Source organism: Marmota monax, unplaced genomic scaffold (assembly GCF_021218885.2).
Source record: "Marmota monax isolate L192 unplaced genomic scaffold, Marmota_monax_Labrador192_F-V1.1 WCK01_AAM20220418_F8-fsc00041, whole genome shotgun sequence".
Classification (NCBI taxonomy): domain Eukaryota; kingdom Metazoa; phylum Chordata; class Mammalia; order Rodentia; family Sciuridae; genus Marmota; species Marmota monax.
The window spans coordinates 5,855,621-5,877,824 of record NW_026695238.1 but is presented as its reverse complement, the minus strand read 5'-3'; the positions used below and the strand labels follow the sequence as shown (position 1 = coordinate 5,877,824).

General features: G+C 40.4%; 1 protein-coding gene across 1 annotated transcript in view; it reads left to right on the top strand.

Annotated features, from left to right (window-relative positions):
• Window positions 1-538: 538 nt before the first annotated feature.
• Window positions 539-22,204, top strand: part of Epha4 (EPH receptor A4) — a 140,948-nt gene continuing 119,282 nt past the window's right edge. Inside the window, exons 1-3 of the mRNA XM_046439765.2 lie at window positions 539-695; window positions 3,734-3,801; window positions 8,136-8,799. Of these exons, the coding sequence (XP_046295721.1) occupies window positions 605-695; window positions 3,734-3,801; window positions 8,136-8,799 (823 nt within the window). The 5' untranslated portion in view covers window positions 539-604. The remainder of the gene's footprint in view (window positions 696-3,733; window positions 3,802-8,135; window positions 8,800-22,204) is intronic.

The window sequence follows — 22,204 nt, the reverse complement described above, 5'->3', positions numbered from 1 at the left end:
AGGAGCGCCATAAAAAGACACAAAACAGGGCAAGGAAACAGAGGGTAGAGGAGGCGGCCTGCAGGAGGAAGTGTGCAGCCCCAGACGTGCAGGCGGGACGCAGAGCCGCTGCTCCTCGGAAAGGAGCGGCAGCAAAAGGGCAGGTCAACTTTATACTTATTTTATTTCAGTAAGGGCCTTTTTCGACATCTCAGAGGGTCCGTTGAGGGGAAAGAAGGTTGCCAACCTTTTTTCGGGTTCCCACAGTCAGTTGAGTCTTTTGAATCTCCCTCCACCGTCTAGGGGCTCGACCCTGGTGTCTGAGCATCAGGCTGCTACGCTCCCGCGGGGGCGGGAACCCAGCGGAGCTGGCCGGTTCCAACCCCGGGAGACCGGACGCCCCGCGGAGACCGGAGGGGGCGGGGCCTCGGGGCGGGCTTGAGCTTAGGGGCGAGGCCGGGCCATCCAGTCTGCACCACCATTGGTCTCCGGCCTTGGACTGGCGTGCGCACGTCACCGGTAGGGCCCACCCTCTTGGCAATGTCTTCAGCCTGCTGCACTCCTAACTTAAGCATTTATTCCACTGGGATAGAAGCGGCAGGAGCAGCGTTGGCACCGGCGAACCATGGCTGGGATTTTCTATTTCGTCCTCTTTTCGTTTCTCTTTGGGATTTGCGACGCTGTCACCGGTTCCAGGGTATACCCGGCGAATGAAGGTAAGAACGAAGCAGCCTGTCTGGATCGGGGACAGACTGGGGACGATCCGCGGGTAAATGGTCTTCGGTAGCATAGGGCCGGTTGGTGTGGAGGGAGCCTAGAGTGAGCGGTGCGTCCCGACCCTGGTGAAGGGTTCTAGGTCGAAGAGATCCGCGAAAGGGTGATGGAAAAACGCCAAGAAGCCTGCCCCGAGGCCGTGACCCGTGCAGGCGGCCGGTCTGTCCAAGTTTGTAGTGAAAGGCCAAAGTTTATCAGCATCCTCTGGCAAGGAGGCTGGAGGCGCCCCGAGGGGATGCACTGGAGCCAATGCAGGATTTGAAAACAAAACAACAAAAAAATTATGCACCCCCGCCCCCATTACCATCCCTGCGCAAGGGGAAGACGCAAGCCTGGAATGCAGTGAGGGCTTAGTGCTCCCGGGTTCTTAAGAAAGCCTTCGGAGCTCTCCGGTTTCTGCAAAGTTTCCCAAGCCACGCGTTTCCCGGGACCCGGCAGCCGGGCCTTCGCAGGGCAGCGGTCGTGGCGCGGCTCGTCGGGCGCCTGTGACCTGATTTCTAGCAACAAGCATCAGACACCTTTCTTTTCGCCGAGCCCCACACCCTAGGGGTGCCATCGACGACCTCCAGAGCCCTGAGCTCCTCAGATTGCCCTCTCAATCCCGGGAACCCGCCAGCAAGTTGAACGTAGTTTTTGCTTTTAGGCCCCGAATAGTACATTTGGCTAGTTTAAAGGAAACATGAGCGACAGCACCCCATCTGTGTGCTGTTTTCTGCGCGTCTATTCCGACGTGCTGGGAGGATTGTACATGCCCATGTCTCTGTGTAGAGGTTGGGGTGGAGGATCGTTTAGTTTCTGAGGGGTCCAGAGAAAGGGGAGCTGTTTGCTTGAGTGTGTATATTTCCGTCTGTGTATGTGCGCGCACAAATGCGTGAAGGAAGAGAGTGCCCTCGTGAACGCGGACGCGGACGATTTGCCCCTGCGCGAGTGCCCCGAGTGCGTGTGCTTGTGTCCAAACGTACGCTCACGCTCCAACCTGCGTGCATCTAGCCTTGCTTTCGTCTTATCTACTCTTCCTCCTCCCACATTCATCCATCCATCCATTTATCCATCTCTGTCTCCCCAGACTTCAGCCCATACATCCCTGTGCAAACTATCATTTTCCCTGTTCCGAAGGAGGGAGCCAAAACCCAACTTAGTTAGCCTCGCTTGGGCAGCCGGTACCCAGAGCTCTCCAGACGGAGGCTCCGAGAGAGAGTCGAACACCTGCCCACAGACACGGCTTGGAAGGAAAGGAGCGCTCTCTTGTCCTCTCCGATCTTCCCCTGCGTCCTACGCGCCTGGAGTTGCCACCCCAGCCGCCGTGGCCGCCTCGCCTCGGTCTCTAGGGTCATCCCCCTGAACGGAATTCTGGATCTCGGGTTTTCCCGGCTACTTTGCGCACTTGTTCGGACGTCCTCTAAGATTACTCTCACATCGCAGACGTAGAGACTGTTTTCTTTATTTTTACCTTTTACCCCCTGGCTTTTTCTGTTGGAAGCCAAACTTGGGAGCCTTACACAAAAAGGCGCTGGTGGAAACGTGGGCTGATGTTGAATGAAAGGGGAGGGGGTTTATACCCCTCTCCAACCCCTCCTTCTCTTAAAAATTAATTCATTTTGTTGCTTTTTATTCCCATCACGTTTCCTTTTCTCCCTTTTACCCTCCCTTTCTACTCCCTCCCTTTTTTTGTAAATTGGGTCTTATTGTTCCCTTTGTGTTCCTAATCCACCTTACATAAATCCAAATGGATGTAGCGGGCTTTTCTCTAGGGACAGAGAAGAGAGAGTGAGGAGGGGGGGCTCAACTCCCGGCGGGAGCAACCCAGGGAAGGCTTTACATTTTAAAATAATTAACACACCCCAGGATTTCAGGCTCCTCAAGAAAACCAGGGAAAGTGATTTTAACGCCCTTAGTTTGTGAATGAAATGAGAGGGGAAATGGGTAGAATTCAGGAACCTGGGGGTGAAAGTGAGTTGGGGTGCGCATGAGGAAGGATGGAGGCTTTCCATTCCCACCCCTCCCCCAGCCTGAAGAGCCTGTCTCACTGATCAAATTAATAACCCAGTGGTTCCTTTGAGATGGGCCTTTCGACCCCCAGGCCTGCAGATAGCGGTGGGAAAGGGAATGTGGAGAGATTTCGAATTCTTTGCGTCTTTCAATGTCATCGGTACCTAGCCCTATTCCAGCCTAAGCCGGGTATGGCAGCTCTGTGTGCACTCTCTCCCTTCCCCCTAAGCTTTGGGGCACACTCGTTAGGTGTTGTAGCACACGCGCCCTATATCCATTAGGCAGCACTCCACACCTAAAATTCAAACCAGTGTTTTTCTCTGCAGTGGTAGGCTGGTCTCCGAGTGTCCTCCAAAAGACCCGGGGAAGGAGAATACTTGAGTGCATTTGCATTCGAATTCAATGTGTCTGGCATTCCCTCTTCCTGAAACTTTGATATTTAAAAAGCAGGGGATACCACCTCCAGAGCCTATTTGTTTGGGGGAGGGGTGTCAGGAGAGAGAGTTTTTTTCTTGACCCTTTGGATACTCTCTGGTAGAATTCACTTATGGCTCTGTCACCATGATGAGGAGTTATATGGTCATCTGAAACCTGCAAAAACAAATACTTCTAGTAGATACCAGACAGAGATGAATGCAAATTTTGCTCCGGAGTGTTACTGCCCTACATTGATGTATTTGTTTTTTGAATTGTACTTGAAATTCGAATTGTACTATTCACCCTTTTTGGAAAATGAATCAACTGAGACCTGGGATGGAATTTTAAATGTTATGCAAGTTAAATAAATAAGAACCTGTAGATTTAAAGAGGGGAGAAGATCAAGTGAGTAATGATTATTTACATAAGTGAGACCAAGTTTAGGTTTTGATCATAGTTGGATATGCACACCCTGAGCACATATGGAAACGCTCAGGCAAATGGTTTTTGTATTATTGCCTTTTTGCAATTGGAAATTAATCTATTTTCCTTTTTTTTTTTTTTTCTTTTGCAGTTACTTTATTGGATTCCAGATCCGTTCAGGGAGAACTTGGGTGGATAGCAAGCCCTCTGGAAGGAGGGGTAAGTTCTGAGTTGCTCTCTGATGGAAAGGGTAAAAAAGGAGTGATTAGCAAGTTTCTGAAAGTCCTAATGGCTTGATTCTTGGTGATTGTGGTGAGGGGGTCAGATTTCCGATGTGGCCTATGAAGTGAATTAGGCTTTGTTGGAGAAATCCTATACTCCCTTGGATAGCGCTGTCATGGAAGAACTAGAAACCAAAAGGGCAGAAAGGGGTTTCAAAAGTAGGAGATTGGTGGAGGAATAGACTTAGATGCCTATTTAAAACTAAAATACCAAGAAGAAATACAATCCGGGGACCAAATTAGAATTTATGCCTATTACTCTGATGGGCATGGAGTCCTGACAGGGTTAATTTTAGAGCAATTGTTCTGCTTCCAGATTAGAAAAAATGAATAAATAGAAATACCAGAGAGAAAACATTTTTAATTGCCCCATATAAGTGGCGGGAGGCTCCCAACCTCGATGTTACAACCTTAAATCAGTTGCTGTTCTCTTTTACAGGCTGAGAAAAAGCCTTGTGAGCCTGAGCCAGGGGCATACTGCATGCAGAGAAGCCCGGAGCATGTAGATTGTTAGTGTTAAATGTGAAAAGTTTGAGTGTCTGGAATCTGAATCTTTAGGGGTGAGAGAGGCTAGGTTATAAAGTATGAAAGAGCATATATTCGTGTTCACTTTTTCTCAGATTTGTAGCAAGACCTCCATGGGAAGATTCACAGAATATTCCTGGGTCTATGGTCACATTCTCCCAACCCCCTTAATAGCAAGTCCAGATGACTCAGCTTTGGAAAGAAGTCAATAGGACCTATAGGTCTGATTTCTGCCACCTTAAAATAACTGTTGTACCCTTTAAAAATTAGGCAAATCATCCAACCTTCACCTGCTTGATGGTTTTTGCCTGAGTCCATTGATTAGAAACAATGGGAAAGAAAGATTAGGAATTTCTTCCAGGAGAAAATTGTAATGCCAGCACCCCTCATGGGGCCTCACACCCAGCAATTGAATAAACAATAAATGATTGGGGCGGGGGATTCATAGGAACTATTATAGAAGATCTGTTTCAAAAATGAGACTGGGCAAAAAAAAAAAAAATAGTCATAAAAATGAAGAATCAAAGCAGGGCCTGTAATCCATCTGCAGTAAGATGAAGATTGCCTTGCCTTCCTGTCTTTCTGCCTGAACTTGACTGCCTGCCCTTGGATTGGTCTTTGCTGAAAAATTCTAGTCTATCCCCAAAACCATGATTTAAAGGGGAGGGAGAGTGATTGGCAGGCCTCTGGTGGTGTAGACAAGCTGTATTCACCACTGATTGCAGGCAATTGCCCTCATCCTTTGAATGTGAAGAAAGGTACAGCGTTATCTCAGTGAGAGTCAGACTCATTGTTAATCCTATACTCTGGAAAGGTCACTGATTCAGGCTGGGCTTTCCCAGGCTCTAGCCCGCATGTTACCCCTTAGGTTAAAATGGATTAGTGCTTCTGGCAAAATTGAGGGTGGAAGTTGCCCTTACTTGTACTAATAAATTTAATGAGTCTTATTTCTCTTACTGCTTGCTCTTAGGTTTGAAGAGCAAATATATCTAGGATGATTTTGACCCTAATTTGTTTCACTAAATAGATTGTGAATTACATAAAAACTAGGAGGGACACATTTGAGAGGACAGCCTATGGTCTATCCAATTTCCAGAAAGCTTTTATTGCAATTTACTATGCTACAAATGTCCTCCTTTTTCCTTTCTTCCCTTCCTTCTTCCCCCACCCGCTTTCTTTTGCTCTCTTTTCAATTCCCTCAAAGAACTGCTGAAAGAATACCTGGTTATGTTTAATAGACTCAAAACTTCTTTTAATTGTCTTGAAGTCTTATTTTAAAAAAATACTAATGATATCTTACTGTATAAAACAGACCTCTCTATAAGCTGATATAGGTAGCTTTTTGTTTTCATTAAATATTAGATGTATGGCATTTAAGTATTATTAAAATTTAGAAGTGAAATTCTACTAGTATACAAGAGAATTAGTCATTCCAAAAGACATAGCCATCATTGAGAAATTATGTCAAATTATGACATTTAAGTAAGCTCTAGATTTTATCACTGAAGGAGACTTTTTAGGTTTAGAGTACCGGATGAACTGGATATGTACCAACTAAGGATTGATTGTTAAAAGTTCCTTCTAGTTAGGGTAAAAAATACTGAGTCTTCAACTATTCAAAAATACTGAGAAATGCAACCATATTTACTATCTTGCCAGGACCACTGAAACCAAAATGATAGGAATTTATTTTCCCCTTTAAATAGTAGTGATGGTGCCCCCCCCCAACAGAAAATTAATTGACCTTTTTTTTAGGTAATAGAGAACAAAGTCTAAAATCTCTACTTGTAGTTATAACATTTCACATCCTTGCTAGAAACTTAGGATAGTTGTCTGATAATGACATCTGGTTGTTGCTACTTGTGTTATTTTTAAAAAGAAATCTGATTTGATAATACCACTAAGTAAGATATGAGACTGAGTCAGAGACAAGTCATTGTCCATCAGAACAACTATGCAGAACAGGAGAATAACGGAAAGTGATGGGTCCTGATGGCAAAGGAAACAAAAAAACAAAAACAAAAACAAAACTGATATCTTAGCAGTGTTCACTTAAACGAGTATATTGAGGCGCTCATGCTGATTGTAAAATACAAAACTAAGGGAAGGCATGTCACTGTTCTGGTGAACTAATCAATGTGGTTAGACAATTAAGCTCAAGTTGGAAAGTTCACACTAGACCTGAATTATCCTCTATGTACTCTATGACAATACTTCTGTGTTCACTGAGAAATGGGTCCTTCCATTTTCCCTTTGTTCTGAGATGAGAAACATGCTGAGCAGGTCTTTTGGAAGATACAGGATCTTCTTTTGGATTTACATGAATTTCCCCAAACAAGGAAGTTACTGGTGATGTATTGCTTACCAGATAAAAAGCAGTTTTAATCACCACCCCCACTCCCAGTTCCAACTTTCATAATGGCAGCAAGATGAAAGGAATACAGAATTTTATGGATTATGGCCCTTTCCATAGCAACATTTCCATCCATTAATAGTTTTCCAATGCACAGATGGGAAACCTGTTAAAAGGTACATTATGGTTGTGTGCACTTCACTGGATTGAATGGAGCTTTAAGTGGAACTATTGCAGAATACAAATTTTTAAACTATCTTTTTTTTCTTCTAATTACATTCATGTGTTAGGTACTTAAGCTGATTTATGCCATATCTATATTAATGCATTGCTGTGGATGTTAATGAGGAACTGGAGACTTCCTACCAACTTAGTAGAAGTCAGAGTATAGGAGCCCAAACTGTTGTCTTGCTTTTAGAATTACTTTTTAAAGCTATGGTGAAAGTGAAATTGCCACTTTAGTTAGTCTGAACTCAGATTGTCCACCGTTGAAGAATCCTTGTGTGAGGAAGCAGAAGGCAAAGGAAACACTGGAGTCCTCCTTTACTTTCCTTGGGCTTCTCATCATGAATGCCACTTACAGTTTTATTTTCAATATCCGGCTGAAGATTTAGAAGCAAAACACGTCTTCACTCTAGTTTCCTTATGGGTCTCATTCAAAATAAGAACACGTGCAAACTTTTGAACTGAAAGCATGGTCTTGAAAAGTTTTTTGTTAGTGGAACACTGTATTTTTGAGAAATGCAACCGTATTTACTGTCTTGCCAGGATCACCGAAACCAAAATGATGGGAATTTATTTTCCCCTTTAAATACTAGTGATGGTGTCCAAAAAAAATCAATTGACTTTTTTTTTTTTTTTTTTTTTTAGGTATTAGAGAGCAAAGTTCTGACAGGAGCAACACTAATTAACTGATAATTGTCTCCCTTTGGCAAGCTTTACTCTTCCTGCCCTTAATTTGCCTGTCTCTGTTTCTGTGGTTGGAATAATACACTTACTAGTTTGGGTTGTTGTTTTCTTTTTTGTTTGTTTGTTTTTCTTTCTTTCTTTCTTTTTTTTAAAGTTTATGAGCAAATTTGAACTGTTACCACTTGAAATTGTAGCTATTGTAATAGAGGAATGTGAGTTTGTTAGACCACCACAAGGAGCTGCTGAGAACCCACAAGTAGTACATCCACCATTGCTTCTGGATTTTAGGCAAAAATGCAAAACAATAATTGAAAAAAAAAAAGGTTGATCTCCCAAGAGATGCTTTATTTATGAGGGCTGGAACTCAGTAGTTTTCTAAATTATTGAAACAAAAATGATCCATGTCCTATGGGAATAAAATAGAATTAGCAAATCCCTGTTTGAGGAGACTTTGTAACTCATGCATTCCCTCTGGGTCTTTGCAGTGGGAGGAAGTGAGTATCATGGATGAAAAGAATACACCCATCCGGACCTACCAGGTGTGCAACGTGATGGAGCCCAGCCAGAACAACTGGCTGCGAACTGACTGGATCACGCGAGAAGGGGCTCAGAGGGTGTACATCGAGATCAAGTTCACCCTGAGGGACTGCAACAGTCTCCCGGGCGTCATGGGGACTTGCAAGGAGACCTTTAATCTGTACTACTATGAGTCAGACAACGATAAGGAGCGTTTCATCAGGGAGAGCCAATTTGCCAAGATTGACACCATCGCTGCGGATGAGAGCTTCACCCAAGTGGACATAGGTGACAGAATCATGAAGCTGAACACCGAGATCCGGGATGTAGGACCACTGAGCAAAAAGGGGTTTTACCTGGCTTTTCAGGACGTAGGGGCCTGCATTGCTCTGGTGTCCGTCCGAGTGTTCTATAAGAAGTGTCCACTCACAGTTCGCAACCTGGCGCAGTTTCCAGACACCATCACAGGGGCTGATACCTCTTCCCTGGTGGAAGTTCGAGGCTCCTGTGTCAACAACTCAGAAGAGAAGGATGTGCCAAAAATGTACTGTGGGGCAGATGGTGAATGGCTGGTACCCATTGGCAACTGCCTGTGTAATGCTGGGCACGAAGAGCAAAATGGAGAATGCCAAGGTAAGAAGAGCCATATTGTACTTTTCATTAGGGCTTAGTGCACATAATTAAATCCGAGATGAGACTAAATGGAGTAAAGCCAGTAATTAGCAGCCCCTGTGGGATGTGGTGGGACAGAGGGGTCTAATGAGTAAGTGCTGTAGCTCCAGGTGGCAAGGCTAAGACATCTCTAATACTGACAAAATAAATGATGCTGCTGTCATCAGCCCAAGGCCAAGCACATTTGCTAACAGGCACTTAGATCTGAACTGGCTGGGTACACCCTCTGAAATGTAAATGAACAAGCTGAAGAAGGGGGCTTGATTGATCCTCACTCAAAGAGGTGGACACATTTTTGAGACATAGTTTTCCCATCTATAGAGTTGGTCAAATGACAAAGTTGGTGAATATCTTCCATCTTAAATATATGTGCATGAATGACTAGAGTGTGGAATCAGAGATTGTGTTGTTTCAGTTCCCTGACATTCTGTAAAATCACCCTGTGTGAAGAAAGTCCATGTCTTTTTAGTCTTTCTGCCTTGTGGACTAGTGGAGAAGTGGCCCAATGAAGGGTTTCCAGTTCATTCTGTTCTACTGAACACCCATTGATAGAGTCTCTAAGTGAAATTAAATCTTGACCAAAGACCTCTTCATTTCTCTTAGGAGATTATAATAGAGTTAAGGATCTTATTTGATCAGAGGCGAGAGTAAACTGTGATTCACTTTGGTAATTACGTTTTTGGAAAAATAATGTAGTTTTCATCATGTTGATTGCTATTCACATATTACTAAGGTGATTTTTCTCACCTCAAGTTCAGTATACATGATTCAATCTTGCCTCTTTCCCTCTGTTAGAATACTGGGGATTTTGTAAAGTCTTTCACTTAGTGGCAGCTTTATATCCAAGTAAGGAATGAAACTAATCCACGTATCTGTGGATTGTTTATATTCTATGTGGATTAAGTCTAAAAAAAAATAATTATCTTAAGCTTTTGTCTTGCTTGGTGTTTATTTTCAGTGGTTATCACTAGTCTGATACTACCCTGGCCTAGGTGGTGATGGTTACTACTAAACAGTTGCACTGTGATTTAGTCCCACCTATAGAAAAGATCCCACTAATCTTTTCTTCTGGTGATTGTGGAGCTGTAGATTGGATTGCCACATGGTTCATCTGATTTGGTGATTAAAGAGCCTGAAATAACTGACTGCCAAACAATTTGTCTGGCATTTCAACCATCTTAATGACAGGGTGGGATTAACAATGGGGCATTTCACTTGATTGACTGGGTGCCAGCCTTCACAACCTAAAGAAAATTGCATTTTTGATAATTCATCTTCATTATAAATGTAGACATTTCTCCTTTCATGGTTTATACTTTCCCAAAATGCCATTAATGGTTAGTTGTAGAAGTAGCTAACAGTGACTGTCCTTTAATTTCATTGTAAATAAAACAGAATAAAGCCTGGCTATCTTCTACCTTCAGTGTAAAAGGAAACTTGAAAATTTGCAAGTTGGAATTTTGATTTTTTTTATAAAGATTGACTTCTTGCATTTTTATTTGCTTTTGACCTGGCAAAAGTGATGAGCTGTACAGAGTTGAAACTCTGAAAAATATTCTGGCATCAATATTAGAAAATATGTGAGCATATTGTTATTGGCAACGAAATTCCAGTGGTCTAGCAGGAATGGGTCAATGACACCGCCATCATACTTTAGAGTAAAATGTTCTACTTTCCCAATTTTTTTAAGACTGCGACTTGTCCATCTTTCCATGTCAAATTTTCTTATAGAAATGTATATATTTTAAAAAACCAACATTGTCTTCCATTTCCTGTTAAAATGCTCACCCTTCCAGCATTAGCTCATCTCCCTGTAACTAATGCCATTGATTTTCAATTGTCATAGAGCCCAGTAACTCATACATTGCCACATTGTGCAACTCCTTGACATTTTTACAACCCAAATTAGAAGGAAAAGAGAAAAAGATGGAGGGCGAAGTGGATGTAAAGGCAATTGAACATTTTAGTGGTTTGCTTTATGGAAATCATCTTGGGAATCCAGTTAATCACGTGATTCATGGAAGGGGAGGGGCTCCATAGTTCAGACCCAGTCCGTTTATGAGAGAGCTGTTTCTAACAAGCCCAGATATCTAATGCAAGGGGAAGTTCGGTTAAGCCAATTTTAAGAAACTTCAGAGATTTCATACATGCTACTGAGATTTTCTTTCTCATAAAATTATTAGCTCTCTCAAAAAGACACATCTTACACAAAATCTTGCAGTTCATTTACTCATTTGTTTTTATTTCTACCAAGTGAAAGTCTGTGATGAAATTGGGGAAGAAGGAAAAACTTGGAAAGACAAGGTTTTTTTAAATTCCAAAGCTTAGTGAGACTTTTAAAAGATGACCCAACACCTTAAAAATCCCAGGAGTAACAAAAATGGTTGGCACTTGACATGGTTACTGGTGTAGGAGGAGCATCTGAGCATAGCAGAAAGAATGTGGGGCCAAGGAAATGCATCTGAGTTGGGTTAGTTAGCTGGATGACCTTGGGCACATTTCTTAAGCCCCCTGAACCTCAGTTTGTTCAAAATGAGATGGGAAGATCTCTCTCTAACTCACAAACTAGCTATGAGGAGTCCGTGATTGAAGATTGATAAAGTCATCTTGTAGTACATAAAACACTAAATAAGTGTGAACACAAACATTTCTTTTACCACCTGCCCTTCTCAAGGTCATAGATGTTGACTTTAAGGGTGTTGAGTTGAAATAATAAAAGTCACTCTCCAAAGTCAAGGCTAAAGATAGGAAGAATCCCTCTACCCTTTACCTAACAAAGCAAAATGACCACTTTCGCATTTCATATTGAAAGTGATATTTAGAGAGTATTTCTCCCTCTCTCTGTGGCTATCCCTCCCTCTCTCTCCTCTGTAAGAAAAAGAACTTTCCTTTGAAAGAGTGACAAGTGATTTGGGGGAGGGACAAGAAAGGGAATGTAAAGGCAGCTTAAGGAGGGATATAAAGGAGACCAGGCCAGGTCTTTAGAACTCTGGCAGCAGGTTCCTCCCCATTGTCTTCTCAATGGGTCCACTGTGGCAGGACAAATAGAAGAACAGGTGAAAGGTCACCTACTTCCTCATCCATCTTCCATGGGGTCTGGGAGGTCAGAGTGAAGATTGATTAAGATCTAAAATGTTTGACAAAGGATCCTTGGGTAAAAATGGCCAGGGCGGGTGGGGAGCCTGGGGTGTGCTGTTGTTGGAATCTAACCCTGGTCATCCACTGGAGTCATCAAGGGACCCTGGGGACAGAACTACACTTCCTCTTGCAGTTCCTATGCCCAGCAGTACATGCTAATGTGAAGAAGGATGAAGGGGTGTCAAGAGCGGCAGGGAGATGCAGGGCCTGCCCCCGCAGCAGCTGCAAGTTCATTGTGCTCGTGAAGAGCATTTTCTGAAATGATTTGGTTTGGTTTCAGAGGGCAACAAAGAGTTTTAGCCACTTGTCTGTCCTCTCAAGGAGATTGTGTGACTGCACTTAGCACTTGCATAGTGATTGGGTGCAGAGGAAACTTAACTGTGCTGGTCCAGTTACCAGGGCCCATCCCACTGTCAAAGCAAAGAAACCAAATCCAACTCCAGTGTCTTCCTCTCATTTGCCCCCAGTTAGGAAATGTGCCAGATGTTTAGGGGGTCACTTTCAATACCTTAGAAACAGTAAGCAGAAGGAAAAGAGGAAAAGATTCTTCAGTAACTTATCTCTTGCTTAATTAAAATGCCAAAAAATTAAATGAGAGGCCCCTATTTACTCTTTGGAAATATCAATAAGCAATGTTTTCAGTGGGTGGGTGTACACAAAAATAATGCTAGTAAAAAGAAGGCATGCTTATACAGTCACTCTTAAGGCCGAAGAATCATACTTGTGACAAAATTAAGTTACACAAGAATCGAAACTTGCTAAAATATACAATTTTACTGGGCTAGGAGTGTAGCTCAATGGTAGAATGTTTGCCTAGCATGTGCAAGACCCTGGGTTTAATCCCCAGCAACGTAAAATGCTTATATAATTTTACTATATAATTGAGGCATTACCTTGAACCTGTATTATCTATTATATGTACAATGTGTTCATATCGGCAAAAGGTGTCTTATTAAAAGTGCTTTGAAGAAAGAACAAGATTGAAATGATTTGATTACTTTAAAATAAAAATAGTTTAAATATATGCTCTGAAAAGAGAGAATTGTAGCTGTGTCCAATAATAATAATAATAATAATAATAATAATAATAATAATTACTTTTTTTTTTCTAACATACTATAGAAGAACCACAGGAGAAAAAAACAACAGAAAGGAGGCATTTAAAACATAATTCAGAGAGACGCTGTTTCATATCCCTTCCACTTTTGAAATTTTTCTTTTACCTTTGAATCCCGTCTTTAAGAATCAATTGCTCAAATCACAGGGCTGCTTTTATCTCTGGCTTTGAAGCATGACTGTGATCACTGGAAAACGTCATTCTTTATCTATGAGAAGAGCAGGGCTTAATTATTGTCCTTCTTCTATTATCCTTTTTTATTTTTTCCTTCTTTGTGTGACCAGATTTCTTTTGTGAGTGAGAATCATGAGATGGTCTCTATTTGGGGTTCTCTAAAGCATCATGTAAAATCATCTCAGGGATTTTTGCAATATGGCATTTAAGATTTGATGACTTATTTTAGTCTAACTGAGCTTCCTTGTGCCTTTCAAAACTGAATTGAGACATAATCATTCATTTAACACTTGAGTGTTTAGGAAAAATACTGTCTAAATGGTTTTTCAGTTGCCACAGCAGAACAGAGGTGGCCCTGATATAAGCCTGACCACTTATTTTTTTTTTTGGGGGGGGGGCATTTAATTGATGAATTTGATATTACAGAAGTATTGTATGCATGTCAGAAGATTTTTTCAGTGCAGAGTTGTATAAAGTAGAAAGCGAAGCTTCCATTTCCTACACAAACTCTCCTTCCAACTTTGTGAGTTACCATTCTTCACTATTTGGCAGATAACTCAAGTAAAGTACACTGTTGTACATATACTTTAAAAAATAACAGGGTCATTATTTTAATTGTTGTCTTGTTTTTATGATGCTTGACTAATTATCATGAAAATCATTCCATATTAGAGAATATAGCTTTTTTTTCATCCTTAATTGATGATGATCAGTAGTCTGTTAAGGATGTACCTTATTTTATTTGACTTTTCCCTTATTGGTAGATTATGTAGGTTTTCTTAGTGTTTTCTGTTTGTTTTTCAGTTTTGCTTTTTGGGGAAAGTGGGTTTTTTTGGGGGTGTGTGATGCTGAGGCTTAACCCCAGGGTCTCATGCATGCTAGACAACCATTGAACTACACCTCCAATCCTGGTAATATTTTTATACAAACAGTTTAATTTGAACATTTTTTAAAAAAAAAAACATTAAACGATAATCTTGCTTTTTAAGTTTTCTGATTTCATCTTTGAGCAAATGAATTTAGTAAAATTTCCTCATGAAAATATGAGTGAATAAGCGCAGTTAGGTCTATCAAAACTGGTAACACGAGTAACCATTATGTAACATATGGAGTCTTTCTAAATGTTTATTGAATAAATGAATAAATAAATCAATACATGCATAAGGAATTCTGACCTATTTCATGTTAAACATTTATTTGGTGGAGTTATGCTTTATAAAGTCAACATGATATATCCAAATCTTTGAATATGACTGATATATTAACAAGGTCCTATTTTATGATTCCTCCTTCAATTGGGTCTTAACTATTTTCATCATGTTTGTGAATCATCTCTTTGCCTGAACATTCCTCTGTAGCACATCAAGTGAACACATAGTATATATGGTTAAGGACTTCTTTTAGAGTTTGAGATATGGGTTGAGTTTCTAGTTGGACCAAATGTGTGACTGTAGACACTAAATTAACTTCCTTAACCTCAGGTCCACATTTGCAAATTGGTGATACTGGATCATATGCTATTATGACTGACACATACATAGACACATGCCTAAAGGAGTTAGCACAGTGATAGAGTCACTAACCACACACTAGGTGGAAATTGCTACTCTGATTTTTTGATTGTTAATTAAAAATATGGTACTATGAGCTATTTGATGAGTTTCTCTTCTACAATGAAAGCCTTTGGGTTAGATTTCAGAATAGAGGCTTTTTGTTGATTCTAGGGACTATGGTATGGCCATTTATACAGGGAAGAGTAATGGAATGGTGGTTTGAAAATGACTGGTCTTGTCTGCATTTATCAAACTTCCCATTCCCCAAGTCATAGTACCAGGCCTATCTGGGTTCCTCTGTGAAAACCCCTTTCATGTGGCTTCTAAGGTCAAAACTTTCATATTAATAACAAGATGCTCTTTGACTCTTCTCTCTCATTCTCCAATGAGTATACAGTGTAGTTTTCCAGGGGCTACCTGACATGTGATACTTCACTTATAATACAGAAGCAAATCTAAGAATCTACTTGTCCTCTACTTAGCCAGATGTTAAAGGGATATGTTGGGGGGAGGGGGGAGAAAGAAAAGAAAAATAATTAAGATAATGCTACTCATTAATTTTCTTTCAGTTTGGAATAGTTGTATTTTTTATTAAAATATGTTATTTGTGTTATCGTGAATGGATTCATATTATTTTTCAATGAATGAAAATTTTTTTTTAAAATTTGTTTGAAAGTTTTTAGTTTTGTTTTTGTTTTGTTTGGAGGGGCAGGTATCAGGGACTAAACCCAGGGGCAGTCAACCACTGAGCCATATCCTCACATCCTCAGCCCTTTCTATTTTTATTTCGAGACAGATTTTCACTCAGTTGCTTAGGGCCAAACTAAGTTACTGAGGCTGGCTTTGAACTTTCAATCCTCCTGCCTCAGCTTCCTAAGCCACCAGGATTACGGGGGAGCGCCATAGCACCCAGCTTTGTTTGGAATTCTAAAGGTAAATATGGATAGCTATAACACACAAATTGAACCACTGTGGCTTCTCTAATGACTTTTTTTTTTTTTTGTATAATGGATTGAATCCAAACACATAGTATCACTGAGCTACATCCCCAAGCCTTTTTAAATTTTTTTATTTTAAGACCTGGTCTCACTGAATTGATGAGACTGGCCTGAAACTTGTGATCCTCCTGCCTTGAACTCCTGATTTGTTGGGATTGCTGGTGTGCACCACTGCACCCAGCTCAATCTTGCATAATTTTTAAGTATGGAAATGGGATTCCTAGACCCAAGAGTTTGAGACCACTGCAGGAGTCCAGGAGCCTCTGGTTTCCTGGGCAGACAACACAGAACACTGACTCAGTCTTTCTGCAGGTCAAGGAGATGCTTTAATATTTGTACTGAAATAAGGAAGCTCTGAAAACTTTTTCATAATCCAGGAGACTTAGGCAGTTTTGAAGAATGGCATTTTATTTATTCAGCCCTTTTAATATTTCTATAAAATTAGGCAGCAATTTATAGCTCTTAGCTTTTTAAAAACTGCCTATCTGTGACCAATAACACAGCTCAGTGCTCTCTGTAGTTTTATTGTGCTTGTGAGAAGGGATGAGTAAAGAAGGCCTCAGCTGTCCCCTGGACCAGAGAGACTGTATCTTTTTCACTTAGAGCATAAAACTTCCTTCACTGTATCCCCTTACAGCTGGTACCTTCTAGCTGTTCTGAGGAGCAGAGCAGGTGAGGTCACTTGGTCCCATGATCTAGAGGATAATTAATAGTCCCATGACTAAATGGACATTCTATGAATATTCAGGGTCCATTTCGCCTTCCTGGGAAACCAACATGTTGGGCCAGCTTACAACTCCCTTTGGAGACTGGGAGTTTTCTCTGGGTGAATGCGGGTCCTCAGCTGTCTGCCCGGCCTTGCCTCTCCAGGCAGCAGATTCTTCATTTGCATATTCTGTATGGCCCTCATGCAAAACAGTACACCCATTTCCCTGTTGTACAAAGGCAATGAGGGCTTCCTTTGGAAACTCCAGCCAAAATCGCCTTCTGTTTATGCAGAACCCAGTGATTTAGACACCATGCAAATTAATTCGGTTTTGATTTGAATGCTTCCAGAGCTTGGGGGTTGAAGGCCAGGGTCGACTATTTGCACAGGGCCCTTTTTGTGCACGCACACCCCACCCCCAGAGTGACTGGTTGTCACTCTCAGGCCCCTCCTTGCCCCATGCAAAATAACCCAAGCCCCCGCTGCTCATTTAATTTTGACCTTTAGAAAAGGAGCCCAGCCTTGGTGAATCTCTGGGCTTGTCTGTTTAGTGACAGCTTCAGCTGGAACCTTGTTCTTTCTGAGGTGGGAGGGGAGGGCACTATGTAGATTATTCTAGGAATGTTTAGGAGTGTCCCAACAAAGGGATTAAAAAAATTGTGAAGGAAAAGATAAAATTATTTGTAAAAGAATTGTCAGGTCCCAGCAAGTTCAGAAAAAAAGTTCTTAGGTCACTGATGAGTTGGGATCTATTTACTCCTTCAATAAATAAAATATTGAAAGTGTATAACGTACATACAAATCATCACTGGCTCTCTCATCTGTATTTTTGCATCTATGAATGAAAATATCAGTCTTCATATCCAGAATAACAAGTAAAATCTCATTTTCACTTAGGTATCCCAGATAAAATTCTTCAAACATCATATTCACTTTATTAGGTGTGTGTGTTCACTTTTGGCTGAACATTGTCTTTTGAATTCCTGTCCCCTCCCCTTTTCCCCCAAAGTTTCCAAATGTATTCACCCTTTACTTTATTCCTTCTGAAATGGGAACTTGCCCATTTTGCCTATTTTACCCAACCAACTCCACTCTCCTCTGGAAAGCAGCACTGTCTTCAGAAGGACCATGCTCAGATGCATTCTATCAACTAGAAGAAGAGGATTTTGCATGAAAGGTTTTTGAAGTTCAGTTAGTCTGGAGTTCAAACTAATTTCTCAGGGCAGAAAGCAGGCATAGCCAGACTTTTCTGTGTCGTTAAGTGGAGGCAAGGTCAGTTAAAACAACATCTAAACGCGGAAGAGCTTTGGTTTAGCTCCACATGGCCTGACAAAGTTTGATGATGCTGTTCAAAGTCCATTTGGGATGGATTATTAGGATTAAAGAGCAGCAGAATGCTCTGTACTTGGTGTGTTCTCTGCTGTCATTAGTGGATGAGAAAATTCAACGGCTGATCTGGCTCTTGTTTCTAAGGATGGATTTAAACAGACCCACACTTCTCAAAGGTGATCTTACTAACCTCTTCTTAATAAGTTGCAGATCTCAAATTGCCCCAAATCCTTAAAATACCATTTGAAGTCAGTTGATTGATAATTATCATTGCCCTTACGTGTACAGATATCTTCCACACCAGTACAAAGCTGTGGTACAGTTTCTTAATTACCCAGATAATCCTGTTTGCTTGTATTTTTAAACTATGAAGTGCTGGGTAATTATTCAATTCTTAATAGAAGGCAAATGGCAATGTAAACAATAATTAGGATGTTAGACAGACTAATGCGCTTCAAAGCAAATTGGATTTTTTTTCATACTGTTCAGCATGAAGTCCCATAAAACTAACAATTTAGAAGGAAGGCAGAAAAGGTCCTGTTTTGTTCATATTTTATGGCGTTATCTCTTCATGGCTTGTTTGTGTGAATAGCAGTTTGCCCCAATGACACTGGCTGTGCCCAAGCCAAATGTTTCTGTCACAGTCGCTTCCCTGCTGTTTGACATTTGGCTGTGTTCTCCTGGGCCGCCAGCCTGAGCCTTTGTCTGCCTTAGCTCCTAGGGGTCAAAGGTTAACAGAATACTGATTTCCTCCCATAATACCATGGCAGGTAAATATGGGCCAACCTCAGGATCAGTTAAGACCCAGCCAGTAAGGAATACTTTTCTCTTGGGCCTTTGTCCTTAAGAGTGTCCCTGGATTTAAGGCTTCCAAGTTTCCCACTACTGCTTTCCACAGTAAAACAACAACAACAACAACAACAAAAAAAAAAAACTTTCTTTTATTTAACTTCCTCCTTTAATAACCATTCACAACTAACAATATATCCCCAGAAATACATGACCTGAAAACTGTGAACAAATCTAGGCTTTTGATGATTTAATTTTTACAAACTTAATATGGTAATACTTTGCAATCTTGAGACACTTAATTTATGCCCTGTATTCTTATCTGTGCCACATTTCACTGATAAAATAATAAATGAATAATGAAAGCAGTCAATAAAAAAACTTCAATAATATACCAAACCCTCGCCCCACCCCCCCACCCTTTGGTCTAGTTTTCATGATGTGTTTCTAGTTAGAGGTGCAATGACATCAAGGGTTTTATTTGCCATTTTTCTTATTTATGGAAATTGCCAAGCATTCAAGGATGCTAATGTTTTACATCAGATTAATTATATCAGCCTTAATTTTTTCTCCCCAAGGTTAATGTAACTCAGTAGGTTCCATTCTAATTGGTTGTGATACACACATGCTTTAGAATATGTTTCAAACTTTCCAATTCCTTGCCACCATCAATTAATTTTAGATTTCCTTTTTATATATCAACTCTCCTGTTTCTGTTTGGCCAACCTCCTTCCCCGTTGCACTGTGAACTTGATACTTGGATTCATTTGTTTTCCGTTTTTAAGTGTTTGAAAAAGACATCTCCACTTTGAAAAACAGTTTCCTTTTGAAGTGTCCAGCTTGGCAGTGACTGAAGCAGCCCCAGGCAAATTAGCATGTTAAAAGAATGGATCAATACTTTGCTGGCTTCTCCACCCTTCCTGCTCTCTTCCAATGGAGAAGAGTTTTGAAGAACCCTAGGCAGCCCTTGACAGATGTGCCAAGAGGACTGTCGATAGCAGAGTGGGGGACATTGACAGCTTGATCTAGTGCCCAGCCTGCTTCTCCGCTGGCCATTTGAAAATAGATGCAAGAGAAATTGACAGCTTCAGGAATGCTCTTGCAGTTCATGTAATTATGGAGAGGATTAGAAGAAAAGTGTCAGGAGAGATAAGAGATCAATACAAGGCCATTGGTTGACTGAACTCACCTTTAGCTGTCAGAGCACTCCATTTTGTAACATTTAGCCTGCGCTGAGGGAAGAATATTTTATAGATTTGTTCTTCATAAAGTTGTGTAAACCTATGCATAAGAAAAAAAAATGATATAAGGATGTTGGAGAGAGGACTCCAAGGTAATTAACAGTACAATGCTTCCAGTCCTTAAGATGCAAAGGTGCTAATTAACTAATGGGAGAAATGGAGATTCCATTACTCTGTTCTTTAATCAGGTGCCAGCAAAGAAGTACAACTGAAAGTAGCATTTGAACATTCCTTTTAAAGCACTTTCTTTTGGAACGACTGCTCTATTTGTATCCTGGAGTTTGAATTTAGTACTTACACAGGGCTACAGTAAAACAATAGAAGAGTATAGGTCTGTTTAAAGAAAAGCAACTCATACTGATAGAACAATGGGAACATTATCTTTGCCTGAATGAAAAGAAAAGTATTTCTTAGAGGTTTGAAATAGACCTTGATAGAGGAAGTTATCGTCCTTGGGGCAAAAATGGCTACTGTACTTAAAACTAAAATAAACCCTAGTAGCTAATTTATCCTAGCCTTCCTGAAGGATTCTAAGAGCCTCTTTCACAAAATGTTGTAACTGTAATTATTTTGGTAGTATTTAAGTGTTTAGTGGATACGGCAAAAATTCTACACTGACTTCAGTAATAGGACTAAAACTTGTGAAAAGCTTTCTGAGATGGTTGCTTTCCTTTTCCCAAGAAACAAAGTATTTTACTGAAGAAAGGCAGTATCTGACTTTACAAAAATCACAACAACTGTTGCAACTTTCAAAGCCAGGTATACTAAAAATAACTCCCCTACCCCCCTCCCAAAAAAGAACTGTCCAATTCTACAGTAGGTAATGACGGAAAAACACAAACCCATTGAATTTTCCCAATATTTTCCATTATATCTTATAGCTGGTTATCAGTGATCTACAGGAAAGCTATTGATTTTTGTAGGTTCATCTTACATCCAATCTCTTTATTGAGCTGTCTTGTGAATACTAATAGGTTTCCAGTCAATTCTCCAGGGTTTTCTACAAAGCAAATAGTTTTTATTGCAAGCAATTATATAGCTTTTCCTCCACGCCCCATCCCCCTCAAATTAGGACTCTTATTTCTGATTTTTGTTTTAAAACATTGGTCAGAATTTCCAGGCCAGTACTAATACATAATAACTTAGACTGTGAGCATTCTAATTCTTATTTTATACTTTATGCCCAATTTTAGTGAACATAATTTAAATACGACATCAGGTTTGTTTTCTCAATTGCATGTTTTAATTTTTAGACAGTTTTCAGAAAAAAAATGAATAGTTAATTTTGTTAAATTACTTCAAGTATTTTTTTGATTATGTGATTTTTTTAGTTAGCTATATTTATGAGATCTAATACATTCCTTTTTTTTTTTTTGAGAGAATTTTTTTTTTAATATTTATTTTTTAGTTATTGGCGGACACAACATCTTTGTTTTGTATGTGGTGCTGAGGATCGAACCCGGGCTGCACACATGCCAGGCGAGCGCGCTACCGCTTGAGCCACATCCCCAGCCCCTAATACATTACTTTTTAAAATAAATCATATGCCTCATAGAGAAAAAAACTCTGAGATTGCAATACACTTCAATTTTTTTCTTGAATTTGTTTTGTTAATTAAAAATAGTGATTAAAGAGCCAGAGTTTTGGAATAGGAACTAAATTTTAACCTCAACTTTCTCTACATGACTATGGGCTAGTTACTAAAATCTAGCACTTTACTTTTCCCCTCTGTCAAGTAGGAGTAATGGTTTTTGCATCATGGGTATGCTACTACTAAATAAGGCAGTGTATACAAGTTTTACCTAAGAAGTGGCTTCTATGTTCGGGAAATGCAGACATTCTGTTATTTATTTTGAATTTTTAATGAATATCCATTAGATATTAGCCTATACATTCACCCCACCCCCCATATTTACACCTTCCTCTTCTACTCCTTTTCTCAGCAGGTTTTTGTACTGTAGTCATTTTATAAAAGTAAGCTAGTTTCCCATTTCAAAAATATCTGTAAAAGTTGTCATGAGAACTATCTTTTCTCTGCTAGTTTGGAAGAGTTGCTTCTGAACCCTGTGCTTTCGATTGGGACATTTCTCTGTGTATTTGTGAGACCCTATCGTGAAAAAAAATGTATCAGCCACCAGAACAAAACTAGCTCTGGAACTTTATTCAGTTGGCTTTCAAATCATGTACATGGATTTTTAGGCCCTTGATAACAGACATGTTCTTTGACTTTGATGTGGACTGTTCTCGGCCTTTCTTGCCTTCATGGAAAAAGCAAAGATGCACCATTACTTTCATCCTTAAGAACATGGTGGACTCATTAC